Raw genomic sequence first — 20,021 nt, forward strand, 5'->3', positions numbered from 1 at the left:
CCTTGCTGACAAAGGTCCGTATAGTTCAAGCTCTGGTTTTCCCAGTAGTGATGTATGGAAGTGAGAGCTGGACCATCAAGAAGGCTGATGGCCGAAGAATGGATGCTTTTGAATTCTGGTGCTGGAGGAGACTCTTGAGAGTCCCATGGACTGCAAGAAGATCAAACCTCTCCATTCGGAAGGAAATCAGCCCTGAGTGCTCACTGGAAGGACAGATCCTGAAGCTGAGGCCTCCCATACTTTGGCCACCTCATGAGAAGAGAAGACTCCCTGGAAAAGACCCTGATGTTGGGAAAGATGGAGGCCCAAGGAGAAGGGGACGACGGAGGACGAGATGGTGGGACAGTGTTCTCAAAGCTACTAATATGAGTTTGACCAAACTGCGGGATGCAGTGGAAGACAGGAGGGCCTGGCGTGCTCTGGTCCAGGGGGTCACAAAGAGGCAGACACGACTAAACGACTAAACAACAACAACAAAAAATGCAGCCAATATAATTTAATGGTTGTAGTCTCCATTAATTCCAATAGGTCTAACTCTTGAGTATTCCCAATACTGGAATTGATGCAGCCAATATAATTTAAGGGCTAGAGTCTCCATTAATAGCTCTAACTCTTGAGTATTTCTAATGCTGGAATTCATCAATAGGTCTATTCTGAGTATTTCTAATATCGGATTATATCACCCTGTGCAGCCAATACAAATAGCCATAGAATCTCCGCTAATTGCAATGTGCAATGTGCAATGTGCAATGTATATATATATAGAGAGAGAGAGAGAGTTCATCACAACTTCAAAAAATAAAATAAAATAATAAAAATTTGTCTATGATTTTTTTACTGTTGTTTTTATTTGTTTTTTTGTTTTTGAAAATTAAGAAAATGTTATCAATAAAACAAGACACATTATCAGGAGTCTCTGCTAATTGCAATGTGCAATGTATATATATATATAAAGAGAGAGAGAGAGAAATAGAGTTCATCAGGACTTCAAAAAATAAAATAATAAAAAATTGTCTATGATGTTTTTACTGCTGTTTTTATTTTTGAAAATTAATAAAATGTTATCAATAAAACAAGCCACCTCATCAGGAACAGGCGGTCCAACGCAATTGCATTCGGCGTTGCAAAAAAATAAAAAAATTCAAAGAAGCGGACTACATTTCCCAGGATGCTCTCCGGCTCCCGCGCAGACTCCGTGCGCCTCCGCGGAGCCCGGGCAGCCTCTCCGCGCTCATGGCTCTCTCCGGGTTGCAGCTGCGGGCCGTGCTCCGCCTCTCCCCGGCCCGCACCGTCCTCTGGCCCGGCCCGGGGCTCCGCAGCTACGCCAAGAAGGCCGGCGGTAAGCCAGGATCCCGGTAGGGGGGCTTTGCAAAGGGAGGCTGGTTGGGGGAACTCTGCACATGGTCAGAGGGCCAGTGTGCTGTATTGCATTGGCCAATTTGCAGGTAGACTGTAGACAATATTGCAGGTGGACAGTGTATTGCATTGTATTGGCCAATTTGCAGGTAGACTGCACCGCGCTGTGGAGGTTCTGCTTCCTTCCTTTTCCCCTAAAAGGGAGGCTGGTTGGGGGGACTCTGCACATGCTCAGAGGGCCAGTGTGTTGTATTGCATTGGCCAATTTGCAGGTAGACTGTAGACAATATTGCAGGTAGACAGTGTATTGCATTGTATTGGCCAATTTGCAGGTAGACTGCACCGCGCTGTGGAGGTTCTGCTTCCTTCCTTTTCCCCTAAAAGGGAGGCTGGTTGGGGGCACTCTGCACATGGTCAGAGGGCCAATGTGTTTTGTTTTGTTTTGTTGTATTGTATTGTATTGGCCAATTTGCAGGTAGACTGCACCGCGCTGTGGAGGTTCTGCTTCTTTCCTTTTCCCCTGAAAGGGAGGCTGGTTGGGGGGACTCTGCACATGCTCAGAGGGCCAGTGTGTTGTATTGCATTGGCCAATTTGCAGGTAGACTGTAGACAATATTGCAGGTAGACAGTGTATTGCATTGTATTGGCCAATTTGCAGGTAGACTGCACCGCGCTGTGGAGGTTCTGCTTCCTTCCTTTTCCCCTAAAAGGGAGGCTGGTTGGGGGCACTCTGCACATGGTCAGAGGGCCAATGTGTTTTGTTTTGTTGTATTGTATTGTATTGGCCAATTTGCAGGTAGACTGCACCGCGCTGTGGAGGTTCTGCTTCTTTCCTTTTCCCCTGAAAGGGAGGCTGGTTGGGAGAACTCTGCACATGGTCAGAGGGCCAGTGTGTTGTATTGTATTGGCCAATTTGCAGGTAGACTGTAGACAATATTGCAGGTAGACAGTGTATTGCATTGTATTGGCCAATTTGCAGGTAGACTGCACCGCACTGTGGAGGTTCTGCTTCCTTCCTTTCCCCCTAAAAGGGAGGCTGGTTGGGGGGACTCTGCACATGGTCAGAGGGCCAATGTGTTTTGTTTTGTTGTATTGTATTGTATTGCATTGTATTGGCCAATTTGCAGGTAGACACTAGACAATGTTGCAGGTAACGTATTGTATTGTATTGCATTGTATTGGCCAATTTGCAGGTAGACTGCACCGCGCTGTGGAGGTTCTGCTTCTTTCCTTTCCCCCTAAAAGGGAGGCTGGCTGGGGGAACTCTGCACATGGTCAGAGGGCCAGTGTGCTGTATTGCATTGGCCAATTTGCAGGTAGACTGCACCGCACTGTGGAGGTTCTGCTTCCTTCCTTTCCCCCTAAAAGGGAGGCTGGTTGGGGGAACTCTGCACATGGTCAGAGGGCCAGTGTGTTGTATTGGCCAATTTGCAGGTAGACACTAGACAACGTTGCAGGTAACGTATTGTATTGTATTGTATTGGCCAATTTACAGGTAGACTGCACTGCGCTGTGGAGGTTCTGCTTCCTTCCTTTCCCCCTAAAAGGGAGGCTGGTTGGGGGCACTCTGCACATGGTCAGAGGACCAATGTGTTGTATTGTATTGGCCAATTTGCAGGCAGACTGTAGACAATATTGCAGGTAGACATTGTATTGCATTGTATTGGCCAATTTGCAGGTAGACTGCACCGCACTGTGGAGGTTCTGCTTCCTTCCTTTCCCCCTAAAAGGGAGGCTGGCTGGGGGAACTCTGCACATGGTCAGAGGGCCAATGTGTTTTGTTGTATTGTATTGTATTGGCCAATTTGCAGGTAGACTGCACTGCACTGTGGAGGTTCTGCTTCCTTCCTTCCCCCCTAAAAGGGAGGCTGGCTGGGGGAACTCTGCACATGGTCAGAGGGCAACCCTTCTCCGAAAACCCCCTCCAACCAACCCCAAAAAGGGGGGCCACCCAGCCCAGTCTCCTGGCTGGTCAGATTCTCTCCAGAAAGCCCACCCCCCCAAGCTCCTTGTATTGGCCAATTTGCAGGTAGACTGCACCGCACTGTGGAGGTTCTGCTTCCTTCCTTTTCCCCATGCGCCGCACCCCACATTGCAGGCTTGTTGCAAGGGGAGGCAGGCCTAGCTCCTTGGAGAAGGAAGGAGGGATGTGAATTGAGTAAATGAAGTGATCGTCTCTTGCTGTTGTTGTTTTTATACAGCATGTAATTTTTATTAAGTTTCCTGCTTTGCAGTTTAAAATACTCATTTATACATCCTTAAGATATCAGTGGGGACGTGTGTGGCGCTGTCGGTTAAACCACAGAGCCTAGGACTTGCCGATCAGAAGGTCGGCGGTTCAAATCCCCGCGACAGGGTGAGCTCCCGTTGCTCGGTCCCAGCTCCTGCCAACCTGGCAGTTTGAAAGCACGTCAAAATGCTAGTAGATAAATAGGTACCACTCCGGCGGGAAGGTAAACGGCATTTCCGTGCGCTGCTCTGGTTCGCCAGAAGCGGCTTAGTCCTGCTGGCCACATGACCCGGAAGCTGTACGCCGGCTCCCTCGGCCAGTAAAGCGAGATGAGCGCCACAACCCCAGAGTCGGTCACGACTGGACCTAACGGTCAGGGGTCCCTTTACCTTTAAGATATCAGTGACTTCCCTTTTTCTCTTTCCATGGTTCATTGTGTATATCATAAATCCCTGCATATATTTTACAAAAACTATACCATTCGGTTCTCCGTTATTGCATCCATCAAAACTTGTTTTCTAAATGCTACCGGCCTTTTCAGCTGTACACAATCATTTCCCATATATTCAGGAAACGTTTTCCAATCTTCTCTGAATGTATGTTCTTCGTTCTCTTATTCGATATGTTAGGTCCGCAAGCTGCACATATTCCATCAGCTTAAGTTGGCATTCTTCTTTAGTCGCAACCTCGCTCGTTTTCCATTTTTGGGCTAACGAAACATGGGCCACAGTTGCTGCGTACATAAATAGTCTTTTTTGACACCTGAGAATTTCCATCTGAATTATTCCCAACAGAAAGGACTCTGTTGGGTTTTTTTTGGGGGGGTGCTTTAAAAAATATTTTTTCAATTCATTATGAATTATTTCCCCAATACCCTTTTACAGTTCCACCACATATGATAGAATATACCCTCATTCTCATTGCATCTCCAGCACTTATCCGATTCCGTCTTATACATCTTAGGAAGCCTACTCAGAGTAAAAGACCATGTGTAAATCATTTTCAGGTAGTTCTCCTTCAAGGAATAACATGCTGTAGGCTTCAGATCGCTCTTCCAGAGTTCCCCCCAGAGATTAAAATCTATATTATGTCCTATATCTATTGCCCAGTGTCTCATAGAGGTCTTTTGTTTCCCAACCAATTTTAAGACCTGCTCCTCTTTGGTCCGTTCCGGGCAACCTCAAGGACAATGGAGGCAACATTTCTCCCCCAATTCATTAAGGATCATTTCCCTTCTCTTTCTGTTTTCATCCAGGTGTAAAGATCAGAGGGAAGGGCCCCGCCAAAGAAGACATGAAGGGTCCCGAAGTCTGCAAAGACGCCGCGATCCTTACCACCCATGCTGTGGGGGTCAACATCTACAAGGAAGGCCCAGAGGTCGCTTTGAAGCCGGACTCTGAATATCCGGAATGGTGAGTTTGCGGCAGACAAAGAGCCAACCTTCTGTAGAAATGCAGACATTATTTTTTTAAATTAACAAATCAAGTTTCTAGTCCACAGGATGTGTGCAAACAGATAGAGATTCGGGGGGCGGTGCATTGAGGAACCTCAGATTTCCTGTTTTGAATCAGAGGAACAGCTTTTTCGGAAAGGTCTCTGCCCCCACCCCCACCCCCATGCCTGAAATATATCTGGTAGCCAAGAATACTTTTGATACTGAATCCATAGCATAGAAGTAAGGGTTTGGAATCAATAGTCAAATAGTGGATCTTCTTCTGATTGCCCCAGCGAAAAACCTTGCAACCTTTGCTGTCACCTGCTCATCTTGATCTGCCAGGAGAAAGGACACTGGGGCAGTGGCTGGGCGACCCGGGATGGACGATAAAAGAGGGGTGATAATCTCATTCCTCAAGTCTTTATCAAGAGGGCAAGCCAGAAGGGCATGTGCCACCGATTCAGGACCGCCATCTCCACAGGGACGTTTTTTGTGTGGGATCTGTTGGAATCGTCCCTCAAGTCCAGCCGAAGGCAAGACATTCAATCTTGGGAGAGTAAAAACATGTCTATATTTTGGAATTGCTAGGTGATGCAGAGAGGGTGCCAGAGAGTCGAAATGGGAAGGTGGAAAACAGTCATGCCATGGGCAAAATGTCCTTATTGTGGCCAAGCTGTTCTGACGCTCAATATCATTTAAGGGTAAAGGGACCCCTGACCATTAGGTCCAATCGTGGCCGACTCTGGGGTTGCAGCGCTCATCTCACTTTACTGGCCGAGGGAGCCGGCGTACAGCTTCTGGGTCATGTGGCCAGCAGGACGAAGCCGCTTCTGGCGAACCAGAGCAGCGCACGGAAACACCGTTTACCTTCCCGCCGGAACGGTACCTATTTATCTACTTGCACTTTGACGTGCTTTCGAACTGCTAGGTTGGCAGGAGCAGGGACCGAACAACGGGAGCTCACCCCGTCATTGCGGGGATTCGAACCGCTGACCTTCTGATCAGCAAGTCCTAGGCTCTGTGGTTTAACCCACAGCGCCACCCGCGTCCCTCCAATATCATTTAGGCGCTGACAAATTAGACTGTTTGTTTTACTAAAACCCAAAGTGAGTAGCTGTTGCGGGGATAAACCTCAAGAGGGAAGTTTTTGATAGACAATTTCAGTCCAGGCGCTTTTGGGATCTTGCAGTGCTAGGGATATTAGACTGGGGGGGATTTGAGTTTAGGCGAAGCCAAGAGTTGAGTGTCCTGCACCAGATCCATCATTCTACTGAGGGAAGATTAGCCTCTAGGCGCAATGATGCGCTCTCGACCGTGTGATAGGAATTTTATGGTCTTAGATGTATGGTAATGTTCATAAGCGTACCAACCAAGCACATACATAGATCAGCACAGGAAGGCCGACCTGGAACCATTTTGATTCCCAAACTGAGCAAATCTTTTCTCTGCAAGGTCAAAGTGGGAAACTTCCCCATTGTCTCTTTCCTCACAAATCCTGTCTTAAGGGTATGTCTGTGTTTGAACAGGGTGTGAGCCTGTGACCTGGCCCAGGAACTAAGTATTTATCACTACAAAAGACTGGCCAGGCTCCCCAGGAAATCCAATCAAGTGACCTGCCAGACAGGAGATAAACAAGGACAGGAGAAAAACAATATTCAAATTTCTGTTGTAGACCGCCTTTTCTGTGATGTACCTGAGGGGTGGTCTTAGGTTACACCCCTTCTGTGATGTATGTGTGATGTTTCTGGGGGTGGTCTTGATCTACAGGGTGGTAATTTCAAAAGTCTTTATAAGGCCTTGCACGCCATTTTTCTGGGTCCCTCTTCTCTCCTGCAGGCGAGGGGAGCACCCTGTTGCAACACATCAATAAAGATCAAGCTTACTAGCTGCTTTGCTTCTCAATATTCTCTGGTTTCCCTCTGTTATTTTCTCCTACCAATAGGAAACCTATGTAAGGACTCTATATGGCCTCTTGCGTACCCCATAAGGAAAAAGGACATTTTTTTGTTTACAGCAACCGTCACACCAGGCTGGCTCTTGCAATTCTCTCTCCCGCTTTCTCGGCTCACCCCGTCGCCTTTCCCTTCCAGGCTTTTCCAGATGCACCTCGGGCCCCCTAAGAAACTGGAGGAGCTGGACCCGGAGACCCATGAATATTGGCAGAAGTTGCGGAAGCTGAACATTTGGCAGGAAAACAAACTCAAGAAGGTCCGGTCGTTTTGATGCGGAGAGCTGTGAAAGTGGCAGTTGGCTGCCGGGAAAGGACCTTGTTTTCTAATTTGATGTCTCCCTTTGGTGTAAAAGTTGGCCAATAAAAACCTCGACCTTGCAGGGTAGTCCCTGTGATTTTCCTCCTCTTCTTCCTCTAAATTATTTTATTACTTTTTTAAAAAACCACAAAAAAGAAACATAAATCGCTGGATACTGTGGAGAGTGATTTCCTGAACAGCCTGTGCTTTTTACTACAGTGGTCTCTTGGTTCTCAAACTTAATCCGCTCCGCAAGTCCGTTCCAAAACCAAAGCGTTCCAAAACCAAGGCTCGCTTTCCCATAGAAAGGAATTCAAAACGGATTAATCCGTCCCAGACTTTTTAAAACAACCCCTAAAACAGCAATTTAACATGAACTTTACTATCCAACGAGACCACTGATCCATAAAATGAAAGCAATAAACAATGTACTGAGGTTACACGATCAATCAGTAGCTGAACTGGGTTCCACACAGTCACAAAAACAAAAAAGCCATAAACAAAAATGCAAAATAAATAGCAAAAACAGACAGACCTCAGTGTAACACTCAAAACGGAAGCGTGGCACTCAAAACGGAGCATGTTTGGCTTCTGAAAAAAGTTTGCAAACCGGAACACTTACTTCCGGGTTTGCAGTGTTTGGGTTCCAAGTTGTTTGAGTACCAAGGCATTTGAGAACCAAGGGACTGCTGTATTTTCTTTCAATTGCGCAGCCGAGATGTAGGGATGCCCGGGACCCAGTTTTGGCACATACAGACACTCCACTTTTAATTGTTCTCCCAGATGTGGAAGGGAGGAGAAAAGGAACCGGGAGATTCCAGAATCAAATCAGAAACACTGTTATCCAGGACCGTCCCTGGAAAATCAGGATGCTTGGAGGGTACGTGAGCCCCACGCTGGGCAAAAGATTCCTGCATTTTCAGCGGGCTGGACTAGATGACTCTAGGGGCCCCTTCTGCAATTCTAGATGGGGCGATGATTTGGCTGTTTAAGGCAGCTTCTAACGTCTGAAACAATTCAGTATATTCTTTTGTGCTGAGTTAGGCTTGCCGTATTTCAAAAGGTTTGAAGGTATTTTTTTAAAGAATTTAAAAAATCTTCCCTTTCGACATGGGTTTCCCCAGACATTTCAAACATGTCAATGAAATATACATAATACACACGCAGATATACGAACAAAATACTTCACATTCAGTTGCCATCAAAAATGACCCAAACCCTTCCTCCCCTTTGCGGATCATGTTTAGTATCAAAATGCGCAGACTTCCAGCTGTCTGCAAGGAGCAAAGTTGCATTTTCAGCTGAATTTGGAGAGAAACCACTTGCATTTTGATAATAAACCCGATTTGCAGTGGAACATTTTTGATGGCAACTGTAGAATAGCAACGTTCTCATTCGGTCTCGCCGTTCCGCCGCGAGACCTACCCCTCTACCCTTTTCTCCCCTTCCCTAGCTCTACGCTCCCATCCGCAGCTCGCCCGCCTTGGCAACAGAGGGGCCATAGAGACGCACGCCGGAGGAATAGAGCGCCGCTCTTCGCTCAATAGAAAAACAGCCCAACCACCGGAAGTGAGGCGGCGGCGGCCGGAAAGCGGAAGTCGCTGCCCTCCCCAGGAGGAAGTGGGCGGGGCCCAAAGGAGGGGCGGGGCCAGGAGGGAGGGAGGGATTCAGGTGAGGAGGAGGAGGAGGGAGGAAGAGCAGGTGAGGAAGGAAGGGGGGCTACCTGGGGGAGGGGGAGGGTTTTTTTGGGGGGGTTAACCTGGGGGGGGGGTTAAACCTTTGTGGACTTGTGGGGGGGGAGAAATGGGTCCTATTTTTGGGGGGTATAATATGGTTTTTTGGGGGGGGTCGCAAATATGTGGGGGGGCCTTAAATTATGTGGGGTGGGGGCTTTTGACTTGGGGGGCAGAGAAGGGAGGAGGAAAACGGGTCCTACTTGGGGGGGGAGAGGTAAGTGGGTGTTTTTTTTGGTGGGAGTGGTTTTTTTGGGGGGGCGCAGGAACTATTATGGTTATTGGGGGGGCGGGACTCTTCTTGGGTGGGGGGTGGGCGACGTGTCAAGTGCCCCCAATGGGCTACAGGGGAGAAAATTGGTGTTTTTATTGGGGGGGGGAGAGGATAGGCAGTAAGCATTTTTCCCCCCCTTGGGGGGACTTTTGTGGTTGCTGCTAATGGTTAGATAACATGGGGGGGTTGATGAAAGGAGAAGGGGAAGGCTGCTATGGGGTGGAATATTGGGGTTTTTTGTGGGGGGGGGAGCAGGACGAAATGAACAAGGATAGAAATAATTGATGGTGGGGTGCTATTATTATTATTATTATTATTAAGGGGGGTGGAGATGCAGAAAAAGCCCAGAAGATGAAGGGAATGGGGGGGGGGGTCTAAAAGGAGGGTGCAGGTGGGACAATGGAGGAAGAGATCTGTTTGAAGAAAGAGGGGTGGGAAACTAATAGGGCCAGGTGTGGGTTTGTTTGGGGGTTTTTTTGGGGGGGGACGCTGAATAAGCTGCAATAGACGTTCCTTGAGAGGCTTAGAGACGGGAGGCGGCGGGTGTGTTTGACAGCGCCTAGGTGGGGTGACTTGTGTGTATTGGGGGGGAAGTGGGAGGAATCTGGGGAGAGGGGGAAGAGAAACTTGGAGTGGGGGGGGAATTAGGTAAAGAGAAAACCGGGAGGTGGGGGGTTGGCGTCGAAGCAGGAAAGGTCTTGATGGAGATGATGGAGAGGTGAGATGTCATAATCAGGGCTGGGTGGTGAAAATTGAGGGGGTTTTGTGGTGGGGGGGACTGTAAAGAACAGGAAAAATAGCCCCCTGGGGTGTTTGAAGAAAAGCAATGTTGGTTAGGGGGGCGGTTTTAGTGGTGGGGGAAACACGGACGGACCAGAAAGGAGTCTTGGTTTGCGAAGGACAGAAAATAGAGGCTGCAGTTTGCAAAAAGGGTGGTGGGTGTGGTATCTGCAGAACCGTTATATTCTCTCTTCTTTTTCTTCCATATATATATATATATATATATATATATATATATTTCCCTGATCTCTCTCCCCCCCAACCCTGCACGCGTCTTGCATCGGGCCCCTTCTTCGCACAGACACTGCAGAGCTTTGACTGAATGTTCTCGAACCCCTTTCGGATGAATGGGCTGTCCTTTCTAACCATCCTGCGGGGAGGGTTGGGGGGGAAGCGGAGAATTTTTTGGAAAGAAAAGAAGATAGGATTTATCCGTACAACTGTCCTCTCCTCCCTTCCTCCCCCCCCCCCGAAAATCCCTTTCCACCCAAAATATAGCAGCAGGCACAAACACACACACACACACACACACACCCATCACGAATCCGCAAATTTAATTCAACTGCGGTTCTGTGGAAGGATTATTAGGGCAGCGCACGGTGGATTTGCATGCTGAGAGGCTGGTCAGAGAGAAGGCAGGGACTGAGAGGAAAGGATTTGCGGTGGGGCAGGGGACAGGTTATGGGGAGAAGGTTTGCCAGAGTGAGGATGGAGGCGGGGGGGGGGGAGAGATTTGGCAATTTGGTCCAGCTGTTTACCCACCACGCCGATAAGGGGGAAAGTTAAGATTCCTTCCAGTTTTTGTTTTTCACGGAAATAAGACCACTACAGGAAATATTTCTTTTGGTTTGATTTTTCTGGGAACTCTGGTTGACCAGTGCAAATTTTGTTGTTTTAATTAAGCGAGGGAGTTATCAGAGTCAGACCATCAGCACTGAATGGCCGTGAGAGTCTGCACCGTTTCAGGAAAGGGGTCTTTTCCCCTCCGACCTAGAGATCCCATGGCATTTGGGGGGGGATTAAAACTGTGACTTTCTGCATGCAAAACCGATGCTACACACTTTCATTTATTTGATTTTTTAAAAAAGTAAGATTCCAGTCCTCGTGGGGCTCCGAATCAGGCGATGGTTTAAATGGGAAGCTGAATCAGATGGTTGATCCTTCTGGCTTGTCTTACACCGACTGGCAGCAGCCCTCCAGCCTTAACCTGAAAATCCCGGGCTGGGATTGAATCTGGGACTTTGCAGAAGCTCTGCCCCCTGAGCTGTCGCCCTCCTAAAAATGAAATAAAAATAAAAAGAAGCTGGGAAAGCTCAGTTGGCAGAGCACCGGACTCTGAATTTCAGGGTTCTGGGTTCAAGTTGGGCAGAAGATTCCTGCATTGCAGGGGTTGGTCTAGATGACCCAGGGGTCCCTCCGAACTCTATGATTCTGTGACTTGGCAGCTCCTGTTCAAATGAGCCCTGTTCTATGGTCCTCAATAAAATAGGACTATGGGAAGCAGAGAAGAGGCCTTCCCCTCCATCTGGAAATAAATTACCGGGAGTTGCAGCCCCCAGTTGCTTTAGATTAAATTTGCATTTGATCGAACAATGCCAGGAGACAAAATATCTTTAGATCAGGAATCGGTGGCGCTGTAAATATTGCAGGGCTATGACTCCCATTGGCTGATTGGCTGGTGGTGATGATAAAGTGGTACCCTGAGTTACAGATGCTTCAGGTTACAGGCGCTTCAGGTTACAGACTCCGCTAACCCAGAAATAGTACCTCGGGTTAAGAACTTTGCTTCAGGATGAGAACAGAAATCGTGCTCTGGCGGCACGGCAGCAGCGGGAGGCCCCATTAGCTAAAGTGGTGCTTCAGGTTAAGAACTGTTTCAGGTTAAGAACGGACCTCCGGAACGAATTAACTTCTTAACCAGAGGTACCACTGTATCAGACTTTTAGAAGGCATCTGAAGTCAGCCCTGTTTAGGGAAGTTTTTGATGTTTGATGTTTTATCGTGTTTTTAATACAGCGGTACCTCGCGTTAAGTACTTAATTCATTCCGGAGGTCTGTTCTTAACCTGAAGCACCACTTTAGCTAATGGGGCCTCTGGCTGCCACTGCGCCGCCAGAGCATGATTTCTGTTCTCATCCTGAAGCAAAGTTCTTAACCCGAGGTACTATTTCTGGGTTAGCAGACTCTATAACCTGAAGCGTATGTAACCTGAAGCGTATGTAACCCGAGGTACCACTGTACAGTGGTACCTCGGGTTACAGACGCTTTGGGTCACAAACTAACCAGGAAGTGGTTGTCCAGGTTAAGAACTTTGCCCCAGGATAAAAACGGAAATTGCACGCCAGCGGTGTAGCAGCAACAGGAGGCCCCATTAGCGAAAGTGTGTCTCAGGTTAAGAACCATTTCAGGTTAAGAACGGACCTCTGGAACGAATTAAGTTCTTAAACTGAGGTACCACTGTATTCCGTTGGGAGCTGCCCAGAGTGGCTGGGGAAACCCAGCCAGATGAGGGGGGTGTAAATAATAAATTATTGTCGTGTGCGCCGGCTGGCACACCAGGGCTTCAAGCAAGCAGGCCAGGGATTGAGCCTTGGAGCCTTTCGCACCCAAAGCAACAGCTGCTCTACCGGTGAGCTACGGCCTTGCTCCGAACGACACCCTGGGATCCCCATTGTGACGACACGCTCGTCTCTCTCCGAGCGCCCCCTCTGATCCCCAATCCTCCTTTCTCTCCCTCCAGTGCCCCGCCGGCATCTGTTTCTGAGCAATGACCTCCAAGGCCAAGAAGCGAGTGGTGCTGCCCACGCGCCCCGACCCCCCCAGCACGGAGCAGATTCTCGAAGATGTGCAGCGCGCCCAGCCCAACGACCCCGTCTTCGTCCTCCTGGCCGAGCCCAGCGAAGGTAACCAGAGCCCCCTTTCCCCATGGGGCTTGTTCACGTGCCTTGCCTCCCAGAACCAAGAGAGGCATGAAGCAGGAGGAACAAAGGCAAGGTACCCAGGCTCAGTCTCAGATTGCTTTGGGGGAAACCCTGGAGAAGAAGAGACATAGACAGCTGTGAGGAGATGGGCAGCTTTAGTTTTAGCAGCTGATATTGTGGGGATGGTGGCGCAGTGGGTTAAACCACAGAGCCTAGGACTTGCCGATCAGAAGGTCGGCGGTTCAAATCCCCGCAATGACGGGGTGAGCTCCCGTTGCTCGGTCCCTGCTCCTGCCCACCTAGCAGTTCGAAAGCACGTCAAAGTGCAAGGAGATAAATAGGTACCGCTCCGGCGGGAAGGTAAACGGCGTTTCCGTGCGCTGCTCTGGTTCGCCAGAAGCGGCTTAGACCCGGAAGCTGTACGCCGGCTCCCTCGGCCAGTAAAGCGAGATGAGCGCCACAACCCCAGAGTTAGCCACGACTGGACCTAATGGTCAGGGGTCCCTTTACCTTTTATAGCAATACAATTGTAGTCACAGCCATGCCGATGATGTTATTATTGATGATGGCTCAGTCAGTAGAGCATGCGACTCTTAATCCCAAGTTTGTGGGTTCGAGTCCCATGCAAGAAATCCACCTTCTCCTTTTCGTTTTAAAAATCATTGATTTTCATCCGCCCTGGAAAAGCACACCTTCATTGTTTTTTCTCTCTCCCTCTTCCTGCGCTCAGATTTGCCCTCCCCAACCAAGAACGAAGACCCCGAGGCGAAACGCGAGCGCCTCTACCGGCTGACCCAGTCGTACGTGGAGATGAACCACCGCCTCCAGATAGCCTGCAGCCTGCTCAAGGAGAAGTGCGAGGAGCTCAAGCTGGCCGGAGCGACTCTAGAGCAGGGGATCTTGGAGATGAAGCAAAGGGCCTTGTGAGATGACGCCCGCTCCGGGAGGCGGGCCAGCGACCAAGCGCCCCGAGCAGCCGGCCCGTAGCGCGCCCCCACTGCCCGCGGCAGCTCCAGCATGCATAAGCTACGCCACTCAAACACTGTCTGTGTGCTCGGTCTTGTGAATGTGTCCCAAAGCAGCTGCTCCGTTCCACGCCGCCTTGGCGACGGCGCGGTTTGCCTCCCCAGATTTCATGACATCCGCTCTCCATTCCGGGGCCTTGTTTCATTTCGTCCGCACAGACTTAAGGCAAGCTGTTACCGTCGGGCGCTCTCCCTTCTAAGCTGGGACAGGTGGACTTTTGAGGGTAGGGGCTGGGCGAACAGGGAGGGTTAGCCGGTATTTTATTTTTTGCCGTTTTTCTTCGTTCCCCCACATTTTTGCATCACTTTGACCATGACCTCCCCCTCGCCCTGTTACGACTTCTCCCTCTGGTACTGCCTGGATGACGACGCCGTCGCGACCGCCATCTGCCAGCTCCTGGCAGAGCACGGCTTCCGAGGGTACGTTGAGCACCAGGACCACGTGGCGGGGCGGCCGGAGCTCTCTGCGGTGGGCGAGGTCATCCAGGCGAGCCGCGTGGCCATCCTCCTCTTGACGCCCCGCTCGGTGGCCGACCCCTGGTGCCGGCGGGTGGCCGAGTGGAACCTCGACCACGCGGTGCACCGGGAGGGGGCGAAGGTCATCCCCGTCTATGTGGGCGTCTCGCGGGAGGAAATGCCCCCGGCGCTGAGGCACCTGAGCGGACTCGAGTACGGCGAGAGATTCTTCAAACAGAGGCTGCTCTCCAGCCTGCGAAAAGCAGGGCCCCGCGGGCAGACCCCGCGCCCCTCCAGCGTGAGCGGCGCAAAGAAGGGGGCCGGCTTCTGACGAACTCGGGGAAGGGAGCAGGGGTGGGGTAGGGCGGTGGCTCAACGGCTTCCGGATTCATTTTGGTGTTTTGATGTAGGCTCCCTCGTGACGTGGGTTTGGTGACTGTGAACGGAATTCCCACTAGATTTGTGCCTAGAGCTGATTTGTCAGGAAAGTGAAACAGAAGTTGTCCGTGTCTGGGGGTCCGGGGGCAGGGGGGGGGAACAGAGAGGAAAGGGAGGGGGGCGTCATTCGTTCATTTGTTGGGATGGCTGTTTCAGTATTGAAAGGGGGAAAAGCTAGGTCCCGAGGCTGCTGGTTTTCACCTCTGGTTTAACTTAAGGAGCTGTTATTAAAATGCAGTTTTCGGACAACGTTCAGCTCTCTGCGTTTATGTACCTAGGCAGTCGCTGTTTTCACAGTGGCAACGCTGTGGCCTAAACCACAGAGCCTCTTGGGCTTGCCGTTCGGAAGGTCGGCGGTTCGAATGCCCGCTATGGGGTGATCTCCCGTTGCTCTGTCCCAGTTCCTGCCAACCTAGCAGTTCGAAAGCACGTCAGAGTGCAAGTAGAAATAGGTACCGCTCTGGCGGGAAGGTAAACGGCGTTTCCGTGCGCTGCTCTGGTTCGCCAGAAGCGGTTTAGTCCTGCTGGCCACATGACCCGGAAAGCTGTCTGCGGACAAACGCCGGCTCCCTCAGCCTGAAAGCGAGATGAGCGCCACAACCCCAGAGTCGCCCTTGACTGGACTTTACCGTCCAGGGGCCCTTTACCTTTTTAAAACTTTTATGCAGATGTCCCTTATAGGAAACCCACAAGCGGGATTTTAATGTATTCTTAGTATTTGTTGGAAGCCGCCCAGAGTGGCTAGGGAAACCCAGCCAGATGGGCGGGGTACAAATAATAAATTATTATTATTACTATTATTATTATTAGGCTGCTACCTCCCCTCCTGACGTTTCCAGCAGCTGGTATTCAGAAGCACCGCTGCCTCCGACTGTGGAAGGCAAAGCATAACTAGTAGCTATTGATATTCCTGTCCTCCGTGAATCTATTTCATCCCATTTTAAAGCAGTCCAAGGTAGCCTGCGGGAGTGAGTTCCGTAGTTTGTGCTCCGTGAAGAAGTCCTTGGTTTCTTCTTTCCCAAATCTTCCCTCAATAAGCTTTGCCAGATGCCCAGAAGCTTTTCCGTTATGAGATACGAGAGAAAAGCTTTTCTCTTGTCGTTTTATCATGCCAACTCTCAGTTGCTGTCAGCAGGCGACCGCGGCCACAGTCCCGGAAACCGTCCCCCAAAAAGCGCATAATAATAAGAGCGCAGAAAACCCAGTAAAACCCCTTCCCACAACACATTTGAAAGGGCGCCGGATGTCAATCAGCCCAAGGCCAGGTTGAAGAGGTGCGTTTTCAACTGGGGAGAGCATTCCACAGAAGGGAAGCCACTGCAGAAAAGGCCCTGTTCTTGTGTTGCTGCCCTCTGGACCTCTTGAGGGGAAGGCACATGAAGGAGGGCCTCAGAAGGTGATCTCAGGGTCTGGGTAGGTTCATATGGAAAGAGGCAGTCCTTGACGTATTGCAGCCCTGAGCCGTTTAAGGCTTTATAGTTCAAAACCTGCACTTTGAATTGGTCCTGGAAACTAATCGGCAACCAGTGTAGTTGGGCCAGGATCGGTGTCATATTATTATTATTACGCGGGTGGTGCTGTGGGTTAAACCACAGAGCCTTGGACTTGCCAATTAGAAGGTCGGCGGTTCGAATCCCCACGACGGGGTGAGCTCCCGTTGCTCGGTCCCTGCTCCTGCCAACCTAGCAGTTCAAAAGCACGTCAAAGTGCAAGTAGATAAATAGGTACCGCTCTGGCGGGAAGGTCAACGGCCTTTCCGTGCACTGCTCTGGTTCGCCAGAAGCAGCTTAGTCCTGCTGGCCACATGACTCGGAAGCTGTACGCCGGCTCCCTCGGCCAATAAAGCGAGATGAGCGCCGCAACCCCAGAGTCGGTCACGACTGGACCTAATGGTCAGGGGTCCCTTTACCTTTACCTTATCAACGCCCTCCCACCAGATGTCAAAGAGAACAACTACTACCAGACTTTTAGAAGACATCTGAAGGCAGTCCTGTTTAGGGAAGCTTTTAATGTTTGATGTATTACGGTATTTTAATATTTTTTTTGGAAGCCGCCCAGAGTGGTTGGGGAAGCTCAGCCAGATGGGCGGGGTATAAACAATAAATTATTATTATTATTATTATTATTATTATCATTATCATTATCATCACCATTATCACCCATGCAATGTGCAATGTGCACCAGCTGGCAAGCAGACCAGGATTGGTGTTAATAATAATAATAATAATAATAATAATAATAATAATAATAATAATAATAATAAAATTTGCACCAGCGCCACGTGCCCCAGCTGGCAAACAGCCTAGGCGCGCATGCGCACAAGGAGCTCCGCCGCCAGCGACCCTTCTCAAGCCCTTCCGAACGCTCCCTTTTGTGCTTCAGAGCCAGCGAGCGGCGGCGGCCAGAGCGGCCCCTCCGGAAAGGCCTCCTCTAGCCCGCCCCTCACCTCCTTCGGCGAGCAGGCGCCTGCGCACAAGAAGCGGCCGCCCTTCGGAACGTAATCCGCGCCAGCCAGGAGCCTCCGATCTTGCGCCTGCGCAGGAGAACCCGAAGCCCCAGCCTACCGAGCGAGCGTGCGGCGGCGGCCAGAGCGGCTCCGAGTCCGCGCCTGCGCGTTGCCGCCTGGCTCTTTCTCTCTCGGCGTCTCCTCAGGAGGGGAAGGAGCGGCGGCGGCGGAGCTGAGGAGAGCCGAGGCCCGGCCTGCCTCCCGGGCTGCCTGCCGCCCTCCCTCGCCGGCCATGGAGCTGGAGGCGCCCGACGAGGCCGGCAGCGGCGGCGCCGCAGGGGCAGAGGCCGGAGCAGGAGCCCTCGAGGCCGAGGCAGGAGGAGGAGGAGGAGGAGGAGGGGGCGGCAGCTGGGGGGCGCCGGTGCTGCGGGAGCCTCAGGCGGCCGGAGCAGGTGAGCGGGGGGGGGAGGGGAGGGGGCAACGGGGGGGAAATCATTATTGGTAATCAGATATAGATATCGATACTGTATATATTTCCACGCAAACACGCACACACACACACAAAAATATATTTATATTTATATGTATGTATGTATGTGTGTGTGTGTGTGTGTATATATATATATATATATATATATATATATATATATGTAGGCATATATATATATATAGAGAGAGAGGTATATATATATCCCCTTGGGGGGATAATCATATTCAATATTGGTAATCAGATACAGATATCGATACTGTATATATTTCCACACAAACACGCACAGACACAAAAAAAATATATGTTTATATATATATATATATATATATATATATATATATATATATATATGTATATATATATGTATATATGTGTGTGTATATATATATATGTATATGTATATAAAATTTAATAGTAGGAGGGGGAACCGGACTCCCCTCCCCCCTTGGGGGGATAATCATATTCAATATTGGTAATCAGATACAGATACAGTACTGTATATATTTTCACACAAACATGCACACACAAAAATATATGTTTATATATGTGTGTGTGTGTGTGTGTGTGTGTGTATATATATATATATATATATATATATATATATATATATAAATTTAATAGTTGGAGGGGGAACTGGACTCCCCCCCCCCCCCGTCGGTGGGAATAATCATATTCAGTATTGGTGTGTGTGTGTATATAATTTAATAGTAGGAGGAGGAACCGGACTCCACCCCCCTCGGGGGGATAATCATATTCAATATTGGTAATCAGATATAGAAATATATTTTCACACATACATGCTCACACACAAAAATATATGTTTATATACGGTATATAGAATTTAATAGTAGGGGGAACCGGACTTCCCCCCCCCCGGGGGGGGGAATAATCATATTCAGTATTGGTAATGTTTTTAATGTTTTCACACACACATGCACGTACAAAAATATGTGTTATATATACTGTATTATAATAGGAGGGGGAGGGGGAACCGGGCTCCCCTGCTTCGGGGATAATCATATTCAATATTGGTAATCATATATATATATATATATATATGCACACAGACACACAAATATATGGAGAGAGAGTTTAATCATGGGAGGGGAGCGGGAACAATCATGTTCAACATTGGCAATTTTATATATATTCACACATAAATGCACACACACATAAGTATGTATGTATATATGTATACAATTTAATAATATGAATGGGAAGGGGAACCAGGCTCCCACCTTCAGGGTGATAAGCATATTAAATATTCAAACACACACACACACATATACACACACACACACACACACACACGTTTAAATTTTAGATATAATTTCACTATATATACTATATATACAGGGCGAGTTTTTTAAAAGAGGCCCTGTGTAACTTGTGTCCTTTGTATTCACGGGGTCTCGTCTAAAGGACTCACAGTGTGTGTGTGTGTGTGTGTGTGTGTGTGTGTACTCCCTTGTGGGGCTTTCAGCATCACTATAAACATCCTCCATATTACTATTAAATATTGGGAATATATCCCTTACTTCATAATATGCTTCATAAGATTTTACACACACACACACACATATATATATATACACACACACAGAGAATATTTTTATACACATACAGAATATTTATGTTTATATATATAATATAATACCACTACTATAGTGCATGTAGACAGTCATAGAATTGTAGAGTGTCAAGGGACCCTGAGGGTCCTCTAGTCCAGCCCCCTGCAATACAGGAATCTTTTGCCTAACGTGCTGCTCAAATCCCCAACCCTGATACCGAGAGTCTCATTCTCTGCCAGCTGAGCTATCCCATCTACCAAAATGTATATGTTAAAATTTCAATTCGCAATAACCGCGCTGTCGGTATCAATCATATAGTTCTCGTCGGTATTGTTATTATTCGCATCATGACTGTCGTCATCAATTAAAATGCATCAGGGTTGTTAATAATGTTGTCATTGCTCCCCCTATTATTAGTACAGCGGTGCCTCGCAAGACGAAATTAATTCGTTCCGCAAGTTTTTTCTTCTTGCGAGTTTTTCGTCTTGCGAAGCACGGTTTCCCATAGGAATGCATTGAAAATCAATTAATGCGTTCCTATGCAGACCGCTTGCCAGGCTGGCGGTGCGGAGAAGGGCTTTTCTCCCCACCACAAGCCTTCAGGACAGGTCCGGGAA

The 20,021-nt window shown here is 49.0% G+C and overlaps 3 protein-coding genes and 1 long non-coding RNA gene across 11 annotated transcripts in view; 3 read left to right on the top strand and 1 right to left on the bottom strand.

Moving 5' to 3' along the window:
• Positions 1-20,021, bottom strand: part of LOC128405562 (uncharacterized) — a 71,211-nt gene that overhangs the window by 24,370 nt on the left and 26,820 nt on the right. The window lies entirely within an intron of this gene.
• MRPL54 (mitochondrial ribosomal protein L54) lies at positions 1,189-7,350 on the top strand. The gene is made up of 3 exons (XM_053372326.1): positions 1,189-1,339; positions 4,842-4,998; positions 7,112-7,350. Exons 1-3 carry the CDS (start codon positions 1,234-1,236, stop codon positions 7,242-7,244), a joined length of 396 nt encoding a protein of 131 aa, XP_053228301.1. The 5' UTR covers positions 1,189-1,233; the 3' UTR covers positions 7,245-7,350.
• Positions 8,895-14,080, top strand: C18H19orf25 (chromosome 18 C19orf25 homolog). Its single transcript, XM_053372329.1, has 3 exons — positions 8,895-8,971; positions 12,798-12,960; positions 13,709-14,080. Exons 2-3 carry the CDS (start codon positions 12,825-12,827, stop codon positions 13,903-13,905), a joined length of 333 nt encoding a protein of 110 aa, XP_053228304.1. The 5' UTR covers positions 8,895-8,971; positions 12,798-12,824; the 3' UTR covers positions 13,906-14,080.
• PIP5K1C (phosphatidylinositol-4-phosphate 5-kinase type 1 gamma) overlaps positions 17,546-20,021 on the top strand; it is a 43,990-nt gene continuing 41,514 nt past the window's right edge. For 5 of the 8 annotated variants that reach the window (XM_053372307.1, XM_053372308.1, XM_053372306.1 and 2 more), the window contains exon 1: positions 17,547-17,795. In XM_053372307.1, the coding sequence (XP_053228282.1) occupies positions 17,636-17,795 (160 nt within the window). In that variant the 5' untranslated portion in view covers positions 17,547-17,635. Of the gene's footprint in view, positions 17,796-20,021 lie in introns of all 8 variants that reach the window. The other 3 variants (XM_053372304.1, XM_053372305.1, XM_053372311.1) reach the window with 2 other exon arrangements.

The sequence above is a fragment of the Podarcis raffonei genome, chromosome 18, assembly GCF_027172205.1.
Source record: "Podarcis raffonei isolate rPodRaf1 chromosome 18, rPodRaf1.pri, whole genome shotgun sequence".
In the NCBI taxonomy this organism is placed as follows: domain Eukaryota; kingdom Metazoa; phylum Chordata; class Lepidosauria; order Squamata; family Lacertidae; genus Podarcis; species Podarcis raffonei.